The sequence below is a fragment of the Bactrocera dorsalis genome, chromosome 6 (genome assembly GCF_023373825.1).
Source record: "Bactrocera dorsalis isolate Fly_Bdor chromosome 6, ASM2337382v1, whole genome shotgun sequence".
Taxonomy (NCBI): Eukaryota; Metazoa; Arthropoda; class Insecta; order Diptera; family Tephritidae; genus Bactrocera; species Bactrocera dorsalis.
In genome coordinates, this window is record NC_064308.1 from 19,248,598 (window position 1) to 19,264,984 (window position 16,387).

At 37.1% G+C, this 16,387-nt stretch overlaps 2 protein-coding genes across 11 annotated transcripts in view; one reads left to right on the top strand and one right to left on the bottom strand.

Moving 5' to 3' along the window:
* Positions 1-16,387, bottom strand: part of LOC125779268 (uncharacterized) — a 465,548-nt gene that overhangs the window by 391,878 nt on the left and 57,283 nt on the right. The window contains exons 1-2 of one of the 5 annotated variants that reach the window (XM_049460336.1): positions 3,812-4,624; positions 2,247-3,753 (exon numbers count right to left, since the gene is read on the bottom strand). The exons of 3 other annotated variants lie outside the window; for them this stretch is intronic. In XM_049460336.1, the coding sequence (XP_049316293.1) occupies positions 2,247-3,395 (1,149 nt within the window). In that variant the 5' untranslated portion in view covers positions 3,396-3,753; positions 3,812-4,624. Of the gene's footprint in view, positions 1-2,246; positions 3,754-3,811; positions 4,625-16,387 lie in introns of those variants that run through there. One more of the 5 variants, XM_049460332.1, reaches the window with a different exon arrangement.
* The window catches only part of LOC105222607 (GIGYF family protein Gyf), a 47,038-nt gene continuing 38,474 nt past the window's right edge, over positions 7,824-16,387 (top strand). For 3 of the 6 annotated variants that reach the window (XM_049460062.1, XM_049460065.1, XM_049460066.1), the window contains exon 1: positions 7,824-7,967. The gene's annotated coding sequence lies outside the window, so the exon portion shown is untranslated. Of the gene's footprint in view, positions 7,968-8,252; positions 8,606-16,387 lie in introns of those variants that run through there. The other 3 variants (XM_049460064.1, XM_049460067.1, XM_049460063.1) reach the window with 3 other exon arrangements.

Consider the following 16,387-nt stretch of genomic DNA (forward strand, 5'->3'; position numbering starts at 1 on the left):
GCGACGTGATAATGCATCCGCATTTTTGTGGTGAATCCCCTTTCGATGTTCCGTTTCGAAGTCGTAATTCTGTAATCTTTCGATCCATCGTGCAATTTGGCGTTCAGGTTTCTTATAATGTAATAACCATTTTAATGCTGCATGATCAGTCCTCAGCAAGAATCGTTGTCCATACAAATACTTGTGGAAATGTTTTACACATTCCACCACAGCTAGTAGTTCTTTTCGCGTCACACAGTAGTTTTTCTCTGGTTTCCCGAGCACTCTGCTGTAATACCCAATTACTCTTTCTTGTCCGTCGATGAGCTGAGACAGGACACCTCCAATTCCATAAGCGCTCGCATCTGTATCCAGGATGAATTTCTTTCCAGGTATTGGATAAGCTAACATCGGCGCCGTACAAAGTAGTTCTTTCAGCTGCTCAAATGCTTTTTCTTGTTCCAACTGCCATACAAACGGACGATTCTTCTTGGTTAAATCATGTAAACTTCTAGCCACGTTCGCAAATCCAGGTACAAAACGGCGGTAATACGTGCATAAGCCAAGGAAGCTGCGGAGTTCATGTATGTTGGTGGGTCGAGGCCAATCTTTGACTGCTTTTATTTTTCCTTCCTCGGTGTGAATCCCCTCAGTTGACACTTTATGTCCGAGATATGTGACCTGCTTCTTCCATAATGAACACTTTTTGGGATTCAAGCGTAATCCGGCTGCTGCTATTCGCTGAAAGACTTCCTCTAGATTTTTCAGATGATCATCAAAACTTTTTCCCATGATGATAATGTCATCAAGATACACTAAACATGTCTTCCAGTTGAGTCCTTTTAACACATGTTCCATCAGTCGCTCGAACGTTGCAGGCGCATTACATAACCCAAATGGCATCACAGAGAATTCCCATAACCCGTCGCCCATACTGAAAGCGGTCTTTTCACGGTCACATTCATCAATCTCGACTTGCCAATATCCACTTTGTAGATCTAATGTAGAAAACCATTTCGCTCCAGACAAGGTGTCTAATGTATCGTCGATTCTTGGTAGAGGATAACTGTCTTTCTTTGTGACATCATTCAACTTCCTATAATCTACGCAGAAACGGGTGCTACCATCTTTCTTTTTAACTAAGACGATAGGTGAGCTCCATGGACTTATTGAAGGTTCGATTACACCGTTTTTGTGCATGTCTTCAATAATTTTGTTAGCATCCTCTCGTTTTGCTAGTGGAACCCTACGCGGAGCTTGTCGGATTGGTTTAGCGTCTCCAGTATTTATGCGATGTTTGACAATGCCGGTTCTTCCTGTGTTTCCTTCGTTTGCAAATATGGATGCGTATTTTTCTAATAGTTTTTCTGCTTTTAATTTTTCATTTCCATGCAGTTCGTTCAGCAAATTATTTAGGAGTGTAGGACTTATCTGCTGAGGCTCAATCGTAGGCTTCTGTTGTGACCGTTCGCATCGTGCTATTGCACTTATATTCTGGCACTGTCCAATTACTGCTCCTTTCTTCAGACTTATAGGCGTGTTGAATTCATTCACTACTCTCACCGGAATGGTGGCGTCTTCTCTAGTTTTCACAAGCGTTCTTCCTACCAATATGGGTGTATCTATTTTTGTTGGTTCCACAATCCACAACTCTTCAGTCCCACCTCCTCCATTCACTTTAGCCCATACAATCGCCTCAGATTTTGGTGGAATGCTCTGATTATCATCAACAATCACCCTCTTACTTTCAACGTTGGTCACATATCCGGTGTTTATAGGCATCTCCATGTTCTGGCAAAACAGCATTTGCTTGTTTAAATCCAAAGTAACCCCGTGATCAATCATGAAATCTACTCCCATTATAATTTCATCCGTGATTTCTGCTACGATGAAGGTGTGATTAACTTCCAGGGTACCAATCATCACTTCGCAAAACACTTTTCCCGCGACAGCTGCTTCCTCCCCGGTGGCCGTTCGAAGCTTGCAACCGACTAATGGTTCAACCGTTCCTCTTACCACATCCGGTCGGATAATTGAATGTGTGGCACCAGTATCCAAAGTAAGCGTTGACAGTCGTCCATTTACGATGCCGTTGATAGTAAGATTGTTGTCATGGCGACCTATTTGTGATATCGAGATGGCGGGGCAAATAGTTGTGGGAACCAGCTCACGCCCCTTTGAACTGTTCCGTTTTAGTTTAACGACTTGTGAGATGTGGATGCTTCGTCCTCGTTATCTGTTGGTTGTTTCCGTTTTGATGGGTTTACTTTTATATTGCAATTTCGGGCAAAGTGACCCGCTTTTCCACAGTTGAAACATCTGCCTGTTGTATTTACTCGCGGTGCAGCAATTGTCTTCAGAGTCTTCAATATTTCTTCCATCAGCGCCGGTTGTTCCATTTCAACCCTTTGTACCTTGTGTGCTGGTTTACTTAGTAGGGAAGCTGTTTCCTGTGTGAGGGCGTGCGAAACCGTTTCAGCAAACGTTCTTTTTGGCAATGCATATGTGGCGCGTTTGGTGTCCACATCACGAATTCCATTTATGAAACATTGAATTTTTACCCTCTCAATGTAATCCACAGGTGCATCTGCATTTGCCAAATGAGCCAGTCGTTCTATTTCAGTTGCGAACTCTTGCAATGACTCGTTCATTTTCTGACCCCTATTTTGCAGTTCGATCTGGTATATTTGTTTCCGGTGCTCACTACCATATCGTCTTTCTATCGCACTCATCAATGCCTCATAGTTGTCCCGTTCACAGTCTGGAATAGTCTGAAGGATTTCTGCCGCAGGTCCTTTCAATGATACAAACAAGGACGCCACTTTGTCCGCTGCATTCCAGTTATTGGCCAATGCTGTCTTTTCAAACTGAAGTTTGAAAATTTGAAATGGAATACTTCCATCGAATGTGGGTGACTTCAATCTCGGATTATTTGTTGATGGTGCAGGGCCATGCAGTTGCAGTTCTCGCATCCGATTACTCAAATGAAGAACTTCTGATTTCAAATTTTCTTCGTCATTTTTTAAAGTGCTTAATTCGTCTTCAAATTTTGAAAATTTCTCTTGCACTTGTTTTTGTAGTTGTGTAGTATTTTCCGTAATCTGTTGTACCAAACGATTTTCTAACTGCGTATTATTTTCAGTCATTTGTTGTGTAAGGCGAGACTCTAACTGTGATGTATTTTCAGCTATTTGCGTCATTTGCTGTGCCAGACGATTTTCTGTTTGCACTGCATTTTCTGTATTTTCAGCTATTTGCTGTGCCAGACGATTTTCTATTTGCTTAATAGCCACTAACAGCAAGTTCATGTCCACACTTGATGATGTTCGTTGTTCTTCTACTTTTTCTTCTACCTTTGTAGAAGTTTCTGGCCCAACAAATTCGAACTCGTCCACATTAATTCCATCCGCTTCCATTGCTTCACGTAATCGTGCCTGCAGATCCGCCTTTACTCTCGCTACTTATTTGTTCCTTTGGTGGTCGTACCCCATTTTCTTTGGCCATTACCAGCTTTGCAAGATTAGGGTCCTCCAGCTGATTGATTCTGATGCGGTGAGGAGTCCAATCATCTTCAGGTTCTATATTCAGTAATCGCACGTCGATTATACCTTCTTTTCCTTCTGATTTGGAGCAATGTTTACATTCCAGTGGACAAGGGCGACGTGATAATGCATCCGCATTTTTGTGGTGAATCCCCTTTCGATGTTCCGTTTCGAAGTCGTAATTCTGTAATCTTTCGATCCATCGTGCAATTTGGCCTTCCGGATTCTTAAACTGTAATAACCATTTTAATGCTGCATGATCAGTCCTCAGCAAGAATCGTTGTCCATACAAATACTTGTGGAAATGTTTTACACATTCCACCACAGCTAGTAGTTCTTTTCGCGTCACACAGTAGTTTTTCTCTGGTTTCCCGAGCACTCTGCTGTAATACCCAATTACTCTTTCTTGTCCGTCGATGAGCTGAGACAGGACACCTCCAATTCCATAAGCGCTCGCATCTGTATCCAGGATGAATTTCTTTCCAGGTATTGGATAAGCTAACATCGGCGCCGTACAAAGTAGTTCTTTCAGCTGCTCAAATGCTTTTTCTTGTTCCAACTGCCATACAAACGGACGATTCTTCTTGGTTAAATCATGTAAACTTCTAGCCACGTTCGCAAATCCAGGTACAAAACGGCGGTAATACGTGCATAAGCCAAGGAAGCTGCGGAGTTCATGTATGTTGGTGGGTCGAGGCCAATCTTTGACTGCTTTTATTTTTCCTTCCTCGGTGTGAATCCCCTCAGTTGACACTTTATGTCCGAGATATGTGACCTGCTTCTTCCATAATGAACACTTTTTGGGATTCAAGCGTAATCCGGCTGCTGCTATTCGCTGAAAGACTTCCTCTAGATTTTTCAGATGATCATCAAAACTTTTTCCCATGATGATAATGTCATCAAGATACACTAAACATGTCTTCCAGTTGAGTCCTTTTAACACATGTTCCATCAGTCGCTCGAACGTTGCAGGCGCATTACATAACCCAAATGGCATCACAGAGAATTCCCATAACCCGTCGCCCATACTGAAAGCGGTCTTTTCACGGTCACATTCATCAATCTCGACTTGCCAATATCCACTTTGTAGATCTAATTTAGAAAACCATTTCGCTCCAGACAAGGTGTCTAATGTATCGTCGATTCTTGGTAGAGGATAACTGTCTTTCTTTGTGACATCATTCAACTTCCTATAATCTACGCAGAAACGGGTGCTACCATCTTTCTTTTTAACTAAGACGATAGGTGAGCTCCATGGACTTATTGAAGGTTCGATTACACCGTTTTTGTGCATGTCTTCAATAATTTTGTTAGCATCCTCTCGTTTTGCTAGTGGAACCCTACGCGGAGCTTGTCGGATTGGTTTAGCGTCTCCAGTATTTATGCGATGTTTGACAATGCCGGTTCTTCCTGTGTTTCCTTCGTTTGCAAATATGGATGCGTATTTTTCTAATAGTTTTTCTGCTTTTAATTTTTCATTTCCATGCAGTTCGTTCAGCAAATTATTTAGGAGTGTAGGACTTATCTGCTGAGGCTCAATCGTAGGCTTCTGTTGTGACCGTTCGCATCGTGCTATTGCACTTATATTCTGGCACTGTCCAATTACTGCTCCTTTCTTCAGACTTATAGGCGTGTTGAATTCATTCACTACTCTCACCGGAATGGTGGCGTCTTCTCTAGTTTTCACAAGCGTTCTTCCTACCAATATGGGTGTATCTATTTTTGTTGGTTCCACAATCCACAACTCTTCAGTCCCACCTCCTCCATTCACTTTAGCCCATACAATCGCCTCAGATTTTGGTGGAATGCTCTGATTATCATCAACAATCACCCTCTTACTTTCAACGTTGGTCACATATCCGGTGTTTATAGGCATCTCCATGTTCTGGCAAAACAGCATTTGCTTGTTTAAATCCAAAGTAACCCCGTGATCAATCATGAAATCTACTCCCATTATAATTTCATCCGTGATTTCTGCTACGATGAAGGTGTGATTAACTTCCAGGGTACCAATCATCACTTCGCAAAACACTTTTCCCGCGACAGCTGCTTCCTCCCCGGTGGCCGTTCGAAGCTTGCAACCGACTAATGGTTCAACCGTTCCTCTTACCACATCCGGTCGGATAATTGAATGTGTGGCACCAGTATCCAAAGTAAGCGTTGACAGTCGTCCATTTACGATGCCGTTGATAGTAAGATTGTTGTCATGGCGACCTATTTGTGATATCGAGATGGCGGGGCAAATAGTTGTGGGAACCAGCTCACGCCCCTTTGAACTGTTCCGTTTTAGTTTAACGACTTGTGAGATGTGGATGCTTCGTCCTCGTTATCTGTTGGTTGTTTCCGTTTTGATGGGTTTACTTTTATATTGCAATTTCGGGCAAAGTGACCCGCTTTTCCACAGTTGAAACATCTGCCTGTTGTATTTACTCGCGGTGCAGCAATTGTCTTCAGAGTCTTCAATATTTCTTCCATCAGCGCCGGTTGTTCCATTTCAACCCTTTGTACCTTGTGTGCTGGTTTACTTAGTAGGGAAGCTGTTTCCTGTGTGAGGGCGTGCGAAACCGTTTCAGCAAACGTTCTTTTTGGCAATGCATATGTGGCGCGTTTGGTGTCCACATCACGAATTCCATTTATGAAACATTGAATTTTTACCCTCTCAATGTAATCCACAGGTGCATCTGCATTTGCCAAATGAGCCAGTCGTTCTATTTCAGTTGCGAACTCTTGCAATGACTCGTTCATTTTCTGACCCCTATTTTGCAGTTCGATCTGGTATATTTGTTTCCGGTGCTCACTACCATATCGTCTTTCTATCGCACTCATCAATGCCTCATAGTTGTCCCGTTCACAGTCTGGAATAGTCTGAAGGATTTCTGCCGCAGGTCCTTTCAATGATACAAACAAGGACGCCACTTTGTCCGCTGCATTCCAGTTATTGGCCAATGCTGTCTTTTCAAACTGAAGTTTGAAAATTTGAAATGGAATACTTCCATCGAATGTGGGTGACTTCAATCTCGGATTATTTGTTGATGGTGCAGGGCCATGCAGTTGCAGTTCTCGCATCCGATTACTCAAATGAAGAACTTCTGATTTCAAATTTTCTTCGTCATTTTTTAAAGTGCTTAATTCGTCTTCAAATTTTGAAAATTTCTCTTGCACTTGTTTTTGTAGTTGTGTAGTATTTTCCGTAATCTGTTGTACCAAACGATTTTCTAACTGCGTATTATTTTCAGTCATTTGTTGTGTAAGGCGAGACTCTAACTGTGATGTATTTTCAGCTATTTGCGTCATTTGCTGTGCCAGACGATTTTCTGTTTGCACTGCATTTTCTGTATTTTCAGCTATTTGCTGTGCCAGACGATTTTCTATTTGCTTAATAGCCACTAACAGCAAGTTCATGTCCACACTTGATGATGTTCGTTGTTCTTCTACTTTTTCTTCTACCTTTGTAGAAGTTTCTGGCCCAACAAATTCGAACTCGTCCACATTAATTCCATCCGCTTCCATTGCTTTACGTAATCATGCCTGCAGATCCGCCTTTTGCCCACTTATCGGCAAATTACGCTCCTCCAGTTCCTTTTTTAATTGCTGAATTCTCAATTCTCCGAATTTAACCATCTTGAATTTGGATTATTTGACAATCCCACTTCTGACACCAATTGTTACGAATTTACTCTTGCTAGTTTACTTTGTTAGGTTCGTATCTCTGGATTGACAAATAAAATCAACACTGTTTAATTTAATTCAACAACTCTTTATTTCACAACTCGTCTACACTATAGCAGTTTACTCTTAGCACTGATTCATTACGTTGGCGCTGCCACGGCTTATATAGCCACGCACTTCTCGCTGATGCCGACGTGTCCTTCTAGAATATCGCGTCTGGAAATTACCAGAACATACGGCTATAGCCACGCACTTCTCGCTGATGCCGACGTGTCCTTCTAGAATATCGCGTCTGGAAATTACCAGAACATACGGCTATACGGCGCCAGACGCAAGCAGACAGTCGCGGCGCCAGACTCAGCAATTGTTTAACTAGACGAGCAGACAGTGTGGCGCCAGATGTCTACAACAAGACAAATGCTATTTTATATACCTACAGCTATTGTTCATAATCAGGGATGCATATAGTAATACAAATACAACTTAATACTACTTTTTGTAACAATAAGTATAATTTTAGAATTGTTTTACTTTGTTTCTTTGATTACTTCAGAACGAAAAAAATTTTCCAGTGCCATATATTTAAACAAAATACATACAGTGTGCACTCATGCTTATGTCAGCAAGAAAAACACCATTGCAACCTTTGTGCTGAATAGTTGCTTCGGCCTTTTGGCTTATAAAATTCGTTCGTTCGTTTAACCTACGGAGAGTACACGTCGTGTGCGATTATTGCAAAAAAAGTAAAAACGTGAAAATTCCCTTGGATTTATAAAAGTATGCAATTATTTCTTTTTAATTAGATGTAATAAGACTTTGTGATAAGTTAGGTGTTTTATGGTAATTTCTTATTTTTGGTTGAGACTACGTGACATTGGTTCCTTATAAGTAATTGTTAATATAAATATGATAATAACATGGTAGGGAGAGTAAGAATAATTAAAATTTCAATTTAGATAAATGTTACGTTTTTGTTTGATTATATATTGGCGAAAATGAATCAAGCACATAGATGAAAATTATGCAAAGGTATGGACATTCATATGGAAAATCTCCCGAATCGTACATCACCGAGATTGGTTTACGAACGAGTTAAATAAGTGAAGTGACAAATTTTGGAATATGCACCCACCTTCTTTATGTTGTTGATATATGTAAATGAAAGTTCGAATATTACAAACATAGAAAAAGGCCCAAGTTGTGAAAAATATCTTTTCTCCGTTAAAGCAACAAACGAGTTAAAGTTATAACGAGTTATAATCTTTACTCGTTACATATATTAGTGATGCTTTCCAAAAGGAAACATGGTAAAATAGTAGTGCGAGAATACAATAGTAACATAACATAACTTGTGCCGAAAATCTGAAAAAAACTATAGACATTTTTTCCGCATTGGCTTATAGCAAAATACTAGGGTGAGATTTATTTTCCTACTGAAAATTATAAAGAATTTAGAAAGTTAATTTGTAATACTTCCGGCATTAAGGCTAATTTTTTTTAGGAAAACTTTAGTATACCGTCTCAGGGCACGATTCCGATTACTTTGGCGGCGGGGTAAAAAAACCGAATTTCCGTATAAATGGGGTATGTACGGATAGGGGGGCTTCTATAGAGGTGGAATATCCGGCATGATTCCGATTACTTTGGCGGCGGGGTAAAAAAACCGAATTTCCGTATAAATGGGGTATGTACGGATAGGGGGGCTTCTATAGAGGTGGAATATCCAAAAATCATGTGAAAATAGCTAATATTTTTAAAAATATTCACGTTTAAAAAATCAAAAATTCGCACTAAGAACACATGTTATTTCTCCATGTTTCACAGAATTTTTCACGTTTTTCTTTCACTATAATTAAATATACACTCTTAACATTGAAATCAGTTCGATTTTCACTTTTATTTCTTAATTTTTCAGCCAAATTTAGTAATTTAAAATCACATAAAATTTATGGCTGAAAAGTTTAGAGTGTTTATATTTACGAGGAAAACCAGCGTTGCCACACCTTAAAAACCAAAAGTGAAGAATTTTTTAGCGTTTCACAGCGTTTTTATATCGATATTCGCAATATACGAGTCTGATCGTGAATTGGCAAAAATGAGAAATACATAATAGGAAAATTTATAATTAATTATTATTGCAGAAAGAAGAAGAATTTGGACACAGAAGAATTTTGAACACCGGGGTTTTGGACCGACCAGGGATATTATTTTTCGAGCGCTCGAAAATGTGTCCAAATTCTTCTTTCTGCAATAATAATTAATTATAAATTTTCCTATTATGTATTTCTCATTTTTGCCAATTCACGATCAGACTCGTATATTGCGAATATCGATATTTTTATTTCTTTTTATTTTTCCAATTATTATTATTTTTATAATATGTATTTCTCATTTTTACAAATTTTCTTTCTGACTCGAATATTGAGAATATCGATATTTTAATTTCTTTTTATTTTTCCAATTAATAACATAAAATTAAATAACGCGCCATACATATTCGTGAATCGGAATTAAAAACGAATTTTTTAAGACAATTCCCGTGAAAATTGGTGCACGTTTTCGGAAAAGCCGCTCTGCTGAACATTTACCGTATATAATATTGCTTATTTGCTTAATAAATTTATACAAGAAAATATCCATATGCATGAATAGAGGAATTTTGCGAAAAAAGAGGAATTTCACGAATTGCCTTATCATCACATGGCAGCGCTCCATTTCGTCGTAATTTTTGGTAAACAAATGAGGTTCAAACAAGTGTAAAATGTAATTTTTAAAATAAAGATTTTTTAGGTAAAAAACCTGTTAAATGTGTAAAATTTGGTTTTATTTAAAAGTTAATAGTGTAAATTAATTAATTTGATGTGAAAAATGTGAAAAAAGTGCGTTTAATGTGGTGAAATAGCGTCTTGAAATGGTCCAATTTTGCGATTTTTCGGACTTTAAGGTCGAATATCTCGTAAACTAAGCGTTTGCGGACCCTATAACCCTATATATTTTTTAATCAGGAGGACTTCCTCTTTCCAACGGTACCTTCAGATCGCGGCGCCAAAGTAATCGGAATTGTGCCCGTCTCAGGATTTAGGACGGCTTTAGTATAACGTCCCAGGGCTTCAGAAATAAAATGGGTATAGTTGGACACAGGAGGTTCTTCAGATCAAGAATATATATAAAGTTATAGATGCAGGAGGCCTATAGTTTTCGAGATATTTGCGTTTAAAATTAAGAATTACCACTTTTTGAATTAGCAATTTTTTCGATTTAAAAGAAATTTTACACATATATTTTGTATTTTTACTACCACTAACACTTCAATATTTCTTTTGCACACATTAATTTTACATTATATAGTGCGACAATAGTTTTATATCAATAATAAACTTATTGTTCAAATCTATTTACTTAACAATAACGGAAGAGCTACAAACTGCCAAATAATCAGTGTTACCATAAAAATATATTAATATATTATACTAACAAAAATATAATAGAAAGGAAGATTAATAAAAAGGAAGGGGAATGTTTAGTTTAGTATCCCATTTTGAAGAGGTTTTGCACAAAGGTAATGAATGGAGCTTTTGAATAATAGCACCCTTCCCCCCCTAGGACCACGGGGGGCTCTAGGGCAGCCTCCTGAAAATGGTGTAAAATCGTAGTTTTACCATACAATTTTCACTAATTATTATAAAATTTATGGTTTTTTACGCTTAGAGTGACTCTATGTTTATTATTTTGGGGAATGTTTAGTTTAGTATCCCATTTTGAAGAGGTTTTGCGCAAAGGAGGAGGGGGCTTGGGGCTTGCTATCCCCCTCATTTGAAAGGTAATGAATGGAGCCTCCGGCAGCCTCCTGAAAATGGTGTAAAATCGTCGTTTTTCCATACAATTTTCACTAATTATTATAAAATTTATGTATTTTTACGCATAGAGTGACTGTACGTTTATTATTTTTATTATTTCAATGAATTAAAGTGGAAATCCACTTTATTTAAATAATAAAAACACTGAAAATTTGGAAATTTCATCATATTTTCAGTAGAATATATTACATTGAAACAGTATATAAGACCTACCATTTTGTTTCGTTGGGTTATTACTATCTTCCTTTTGTGCTTATTTTCTTCGTCGTTTGACAGTTCATATTCAGTAATTTTGCTTACATTTCAAGGAACAATATAACACGTAATTGAAAGCTGTTTTATTTATTAAATTGTACATAAAAATGCAACTAAAAATCCATAATTTATCATTAATTCAATTAAATATATTTCAAAGAATGTGTGTGTGTTAAATTGGTTAAATTTTTTGCAAGCTGTGCAACAAAAACGTCACAAGAAAAGAACCATTGTTTGAGCAAATGTGAAAATGTGCGTTTTTTGCTTACTTATATCTAAAAAACAAATTAACATTTAACAAAAATATACATTTAACACTCCAGTAGTCGCGCGTACTACAATAGTAGACCACTTGTGTATATACTTTTACGTTTTACGAATAACTATTCGCAAGAAGTCTGATTTTAAGTTCCTAATATGTTTAAAATGAATATTTTTTGATTGATTTGGTTTTATAATAAACTGTTACTTATTATTATTAAAACAAATTTTTTTATTTACAAATATTTCGTTTCAAACCCTTATGTTTAAAATGTTCTACACATGTAGTACGCGCGACTACTAACGGCACAAAAAGGGGCGCGACCACTGGAGTGTTAAACCAAAGTTTAATTCATTGGCTATCCGTGCTATTTAAATTTAAAAAAATCCGTGCACGTATTTAAGAGGAATAAGCAGTGAAAATGAGATACTAAACTAAACCCGGGGAAACTTTAGTATACGATCCCACGATTTCAGGGTTAAAAGTGGTATGGTTGGATAGGGCTGATGCTCCAGATTAAGAAAATATATAATTGTTGCCGCCGCAAACTTATAGTTTCCGAGATATTTGCATTTAAAGTTGAAAATTTTGCAAATTTTATCTTGCAATTTCTCGATTGCTAGTAATTATTTAATTCATATTATGCCTTTTTTATGCACTTTTACTTCATTACATTGTTTCTACATATTTTTATTTTAGTAATTATTTAGTTATTTGCTTAAAATAAGCATTTTATATTTTACACAATTTTCATTCCATGCACAATAACAAAAGTATTCCGTGTTTACAGATATTAAGTGTTGCCATAATTACACATATATCAAATGAATATGAATGGATATAAAAACTCAAACGCAGAAAACAAATACTATCTGAAATAAATTTTCCATTGTAATAAGAAAAGTTTTAAGGCTTTATTGGCGGCCTTCGGCCGCGCTTCAAAAAAATAACCCTGGCCGATCCAACACCGGGGTGTATCAGATTTTTTTTAATTCAAACTCCTTTTCGCGTTGGCGGCCTTCGGCCGCGCTTCAACAAAATAACCCTGGCCGATCCAACACCGGGGTGTATCAGGTTTTTTTTTTTAAGTAAAACTCCTTTTCGCGTTGGCGGCCTTCGGCCGCGCTTCAACAAAATAACCCTGGCCGATCCAACACCGGGGTGTAACAGGTTTTTTTTTTAAGTAACACTCCTTTTCGCGTTGGCGGCCTTCGGCCGCGCTTCAACAAAATAACCCTGGCCGATCCAACACCGGGGTGTATCAGGTTTTTTTTTTTAAGTAAAACTCCTTTTCGCGTTGGCGGCCTTCGGCCGCGCTTCAAAAAAATAGCCCTGGCCGATCCAACACCGGGGTGTATCAAGTTTTTTTTAAGTAAAACTCCTTTTCGCGTTGGCGGCCTTCGGCCGCGCTTCAAAAAAATAACCCTGGCCGATCCAACACCGGGGTGTATCAGGTTTTTTTTTAATTAAAACTCCTTTTCGCGTTGGCGGCCTTCGGCCGCGCTTCAAAAAAATAACCCTGGCCGATCCAACACCGGGGTGTATCAAAAATCTTGATATATCAAGAAAAAGGACAATGATTTATGTAGTTATTTGGGGTATAGTCCTATTTTTTATTCGTTTGATAAATGTGTAATTATGGCAACACTTATTATCTGTCAACACGGAATACTTTTGTTATTGTGCATGAAATGAAAATTGTGTAAAATATAAAATGCTTATTTTAAGCAAATAACTAAATAATTACTGGAAAAAAATATGTAGAAACAATGTAGTGAAGTTTAAGTGCATAAAAAAGGCATAATATGAATTAAATAATTACTAGCAATCGAGAAATTGCAAGATAAAATTTGCAAAATTTTCAACTTTAAATGCAAATATCTCGGAAACTATAAGTTTGCGGCGGCAAAAATTATATATTTTCTTAATCTGGAGCATCAACTCTATCCAACCATACCACTTTTAACCCTGAAATCGTGGGATCGTATACTAAAGCCGACCCCTAAAACCAACCCAAAAGGAATTTAACGCAAAAAAAACTTGAAAAAAAACTTGTTGGACCGACCAGTGTTATTTTTGGGTAAATTATAAAATAGCATCCCCCGATTTCGGGGTTAAAATGGGTATGTATAAACAGAGGAGGTCCTCCAGATCAAGAATACATATACAAACAGTTGCCGCTGACTTCTGGTTTTTGAGATATTTGCATTTAAAGTTTAAAAATTCGACTATTTAAAACGCGTGTTTCTCCCATTTATAATGAGTTTTATAGTTATATTTTTAAATTTTGTATCCACTAACACTTCACTAATTCGTTTCAAACTATTTATTTTGGGTCGGCTTTAGTATACCATCCCACGAATTGAGGGTTAAAAGTGGTATGGTTGGATAGAGCTGCTGCTCCAGATTAAGAAAATATGTATATATAATTTTTTGACAATATTACGATTCTTCCGGCGCCGCGATTTGATGGTACCGATGGATAGAGGAGGTCCTCAGGATAAAAACATGTATACACATATACCGTCCTCAGACTCATAGTTTTCGAGATATTTCACATTAAAGTTCAAAAATGTGTTAAAACAATGCTGTTATTTCACTATGTTTAACCCACTTTTCACACATATTTTTACTAATATATATTTAATTACACTGTAGACATTCGTATATATCAAAAATTCAAATTGTATATTTTTTAAGAAAATAAATATACTTTAAAACAATTTTGCACATTCAAAGTTTCAAGCGAATAGCAGTGTTGCCATACTTTGTGTCCTGAATATATGTATAATCAAACATTTGTTTCATATATTTATATGATATATTTATATATATAAATATATAAATAATATACTATGTAATATAATCCATATTTATATATGAATATATATATATTAATAAAAAAGTATAGAAAAATATTATTATACTATATTTAGTAAATACCGGTTTTATATTGCCAAAGGAAACTTTGAAATTTTCAACAAAGAAAGAAATTTAGATTCCGTTAGATCTAATTCGTTGGAATTTCTTAACGGTGATTCTTTTACATTGAAGTGAAGTGAAGCGAAGTGAATTAGTGATTGCGATATTTAGAGACTTTTTCTGATTTTTGTGCAAATAATAATTTAAAATGCCTCATCCGTTTTTAAATTCAAAGTTAAAGAATTTTTCTATTTTTACATCATTTGGACAGCTTGTTCAAACTAATGAGCAATCGTTGCTGTTTTTTAGAGGAAGTTGGATTAGTTCCAACAAGGGATTCCACTCCTCCATTATGCGATAAATGCAGGGAGAAGATGCGACCAGAGGAAAGCAAAAAAGATAAATTAGGATGGGTTTGGAGGTGCGATTCGAAGCCAACGAAGAAAAAAGGAGCGAAGGAGTGCAGGCAGTGCATAAGTCCTGCTCGAGGAACATTCTTGGATGGGTGTCAGTGTCATTTGCCTCCGAAAGAAATTCTAGCAATCATTTGCTGTTTTGTGAGCAAAATGAACGTGACGACGGTGCATGCTCAATTAACCAACTGGCGAAAGCAAAATGACGAGCCGATATTGAGCTGAAATACTGTTGTGGATTATTACAGTTATTTAAGGGAAATTGCTGAGGTTATCTGTTCAAACGCAGAGTTTTGTCTCAGGGGGAGAGCGCAAAACAGTCCAAATTGATGAAACTTTTTTAACGAAACGGAAATACAACAGAGGACGCGTAACGGGCCAAATGACAATGACGGTATTGGGACTTTTGTGTAAAGAAGACAAAATCTGTCGCTTCTTCCGCGTAAACGGAAAGAGGAAGGCAGATTTGTGGCCTTTCATTAAAAAGTTTGTGCATCCCGGTACATCCCGAATTTGTACTGATGGTGGAAAGTAATACCATGGCTTAAGTAAATTTTTCGGAGACGGTACTGAATGTTTAACCACCAATCATAGCATTGTGGAGTATGTGGAGAGGGGAAACGCAAACAATGCCATTAATGACCTCGAATGTCAAAACCGTTGGTTCAAAAGTTCACTTAAAAGTCGCCGAAGCCCAAAATTATTGCATCAGTATATGGCTCTATACGACTACCGCCAAAACTTTTTAGAAAAACAATACAAAGATGACATTGGCTCGCAGATAATGCAACTTATATTAGACATACGAAAAGTTTATTCTGGGTATGTAGAAGGAAGTCTTCAGGAAGGGACGGAATTGAAAGAATTGGAAGTGCCGACGGTAGAGTCCGAGGATTTAACGGATATTGTTCCTCAAACGAAACGGTTGCGTTACGAAACTGTAGAAGATTTGGTGGAAAATATATCTAGTGAGGATGAAAATGACGCGGAATGACATTAATGATCCTGATTTTCATTTTAAGGATTTTGTTAATTAAAATTTAATTAGGATTGACAATATTTATGTATATATGTAAAATCATTATAATAAATAGAAAAATCGTATTATAGAATGCAAAGTTTTTCAGTATTTCTCTCCTTTTGATTAATATAGGTGTTCGATCGATGAGGGTTATTTTTTTTTGTGAAGCGCGGCCGAAGGCCGCCAGTGCAGAAAGTAGCTCGACACAATGGAATATTATTTTTTATCTTTATTTATCAATTGACATAATATACAAAAACCATTTGTACCATTTTCTTTATATATGTTAAACAGAAAATTTTTAATAGTTTTTTTAAAAGACAATATGTGGCAACACTGGTATTTGTCATGACATGTAAAGAAAAACAGAAAACAAAATAAGAGTGAATTGCATGTAAAATTGTGGAATTTTGAAGTGAAATATCTCGAAAACTATGCGTCTGAGGACGGTATATGTGTATATATTT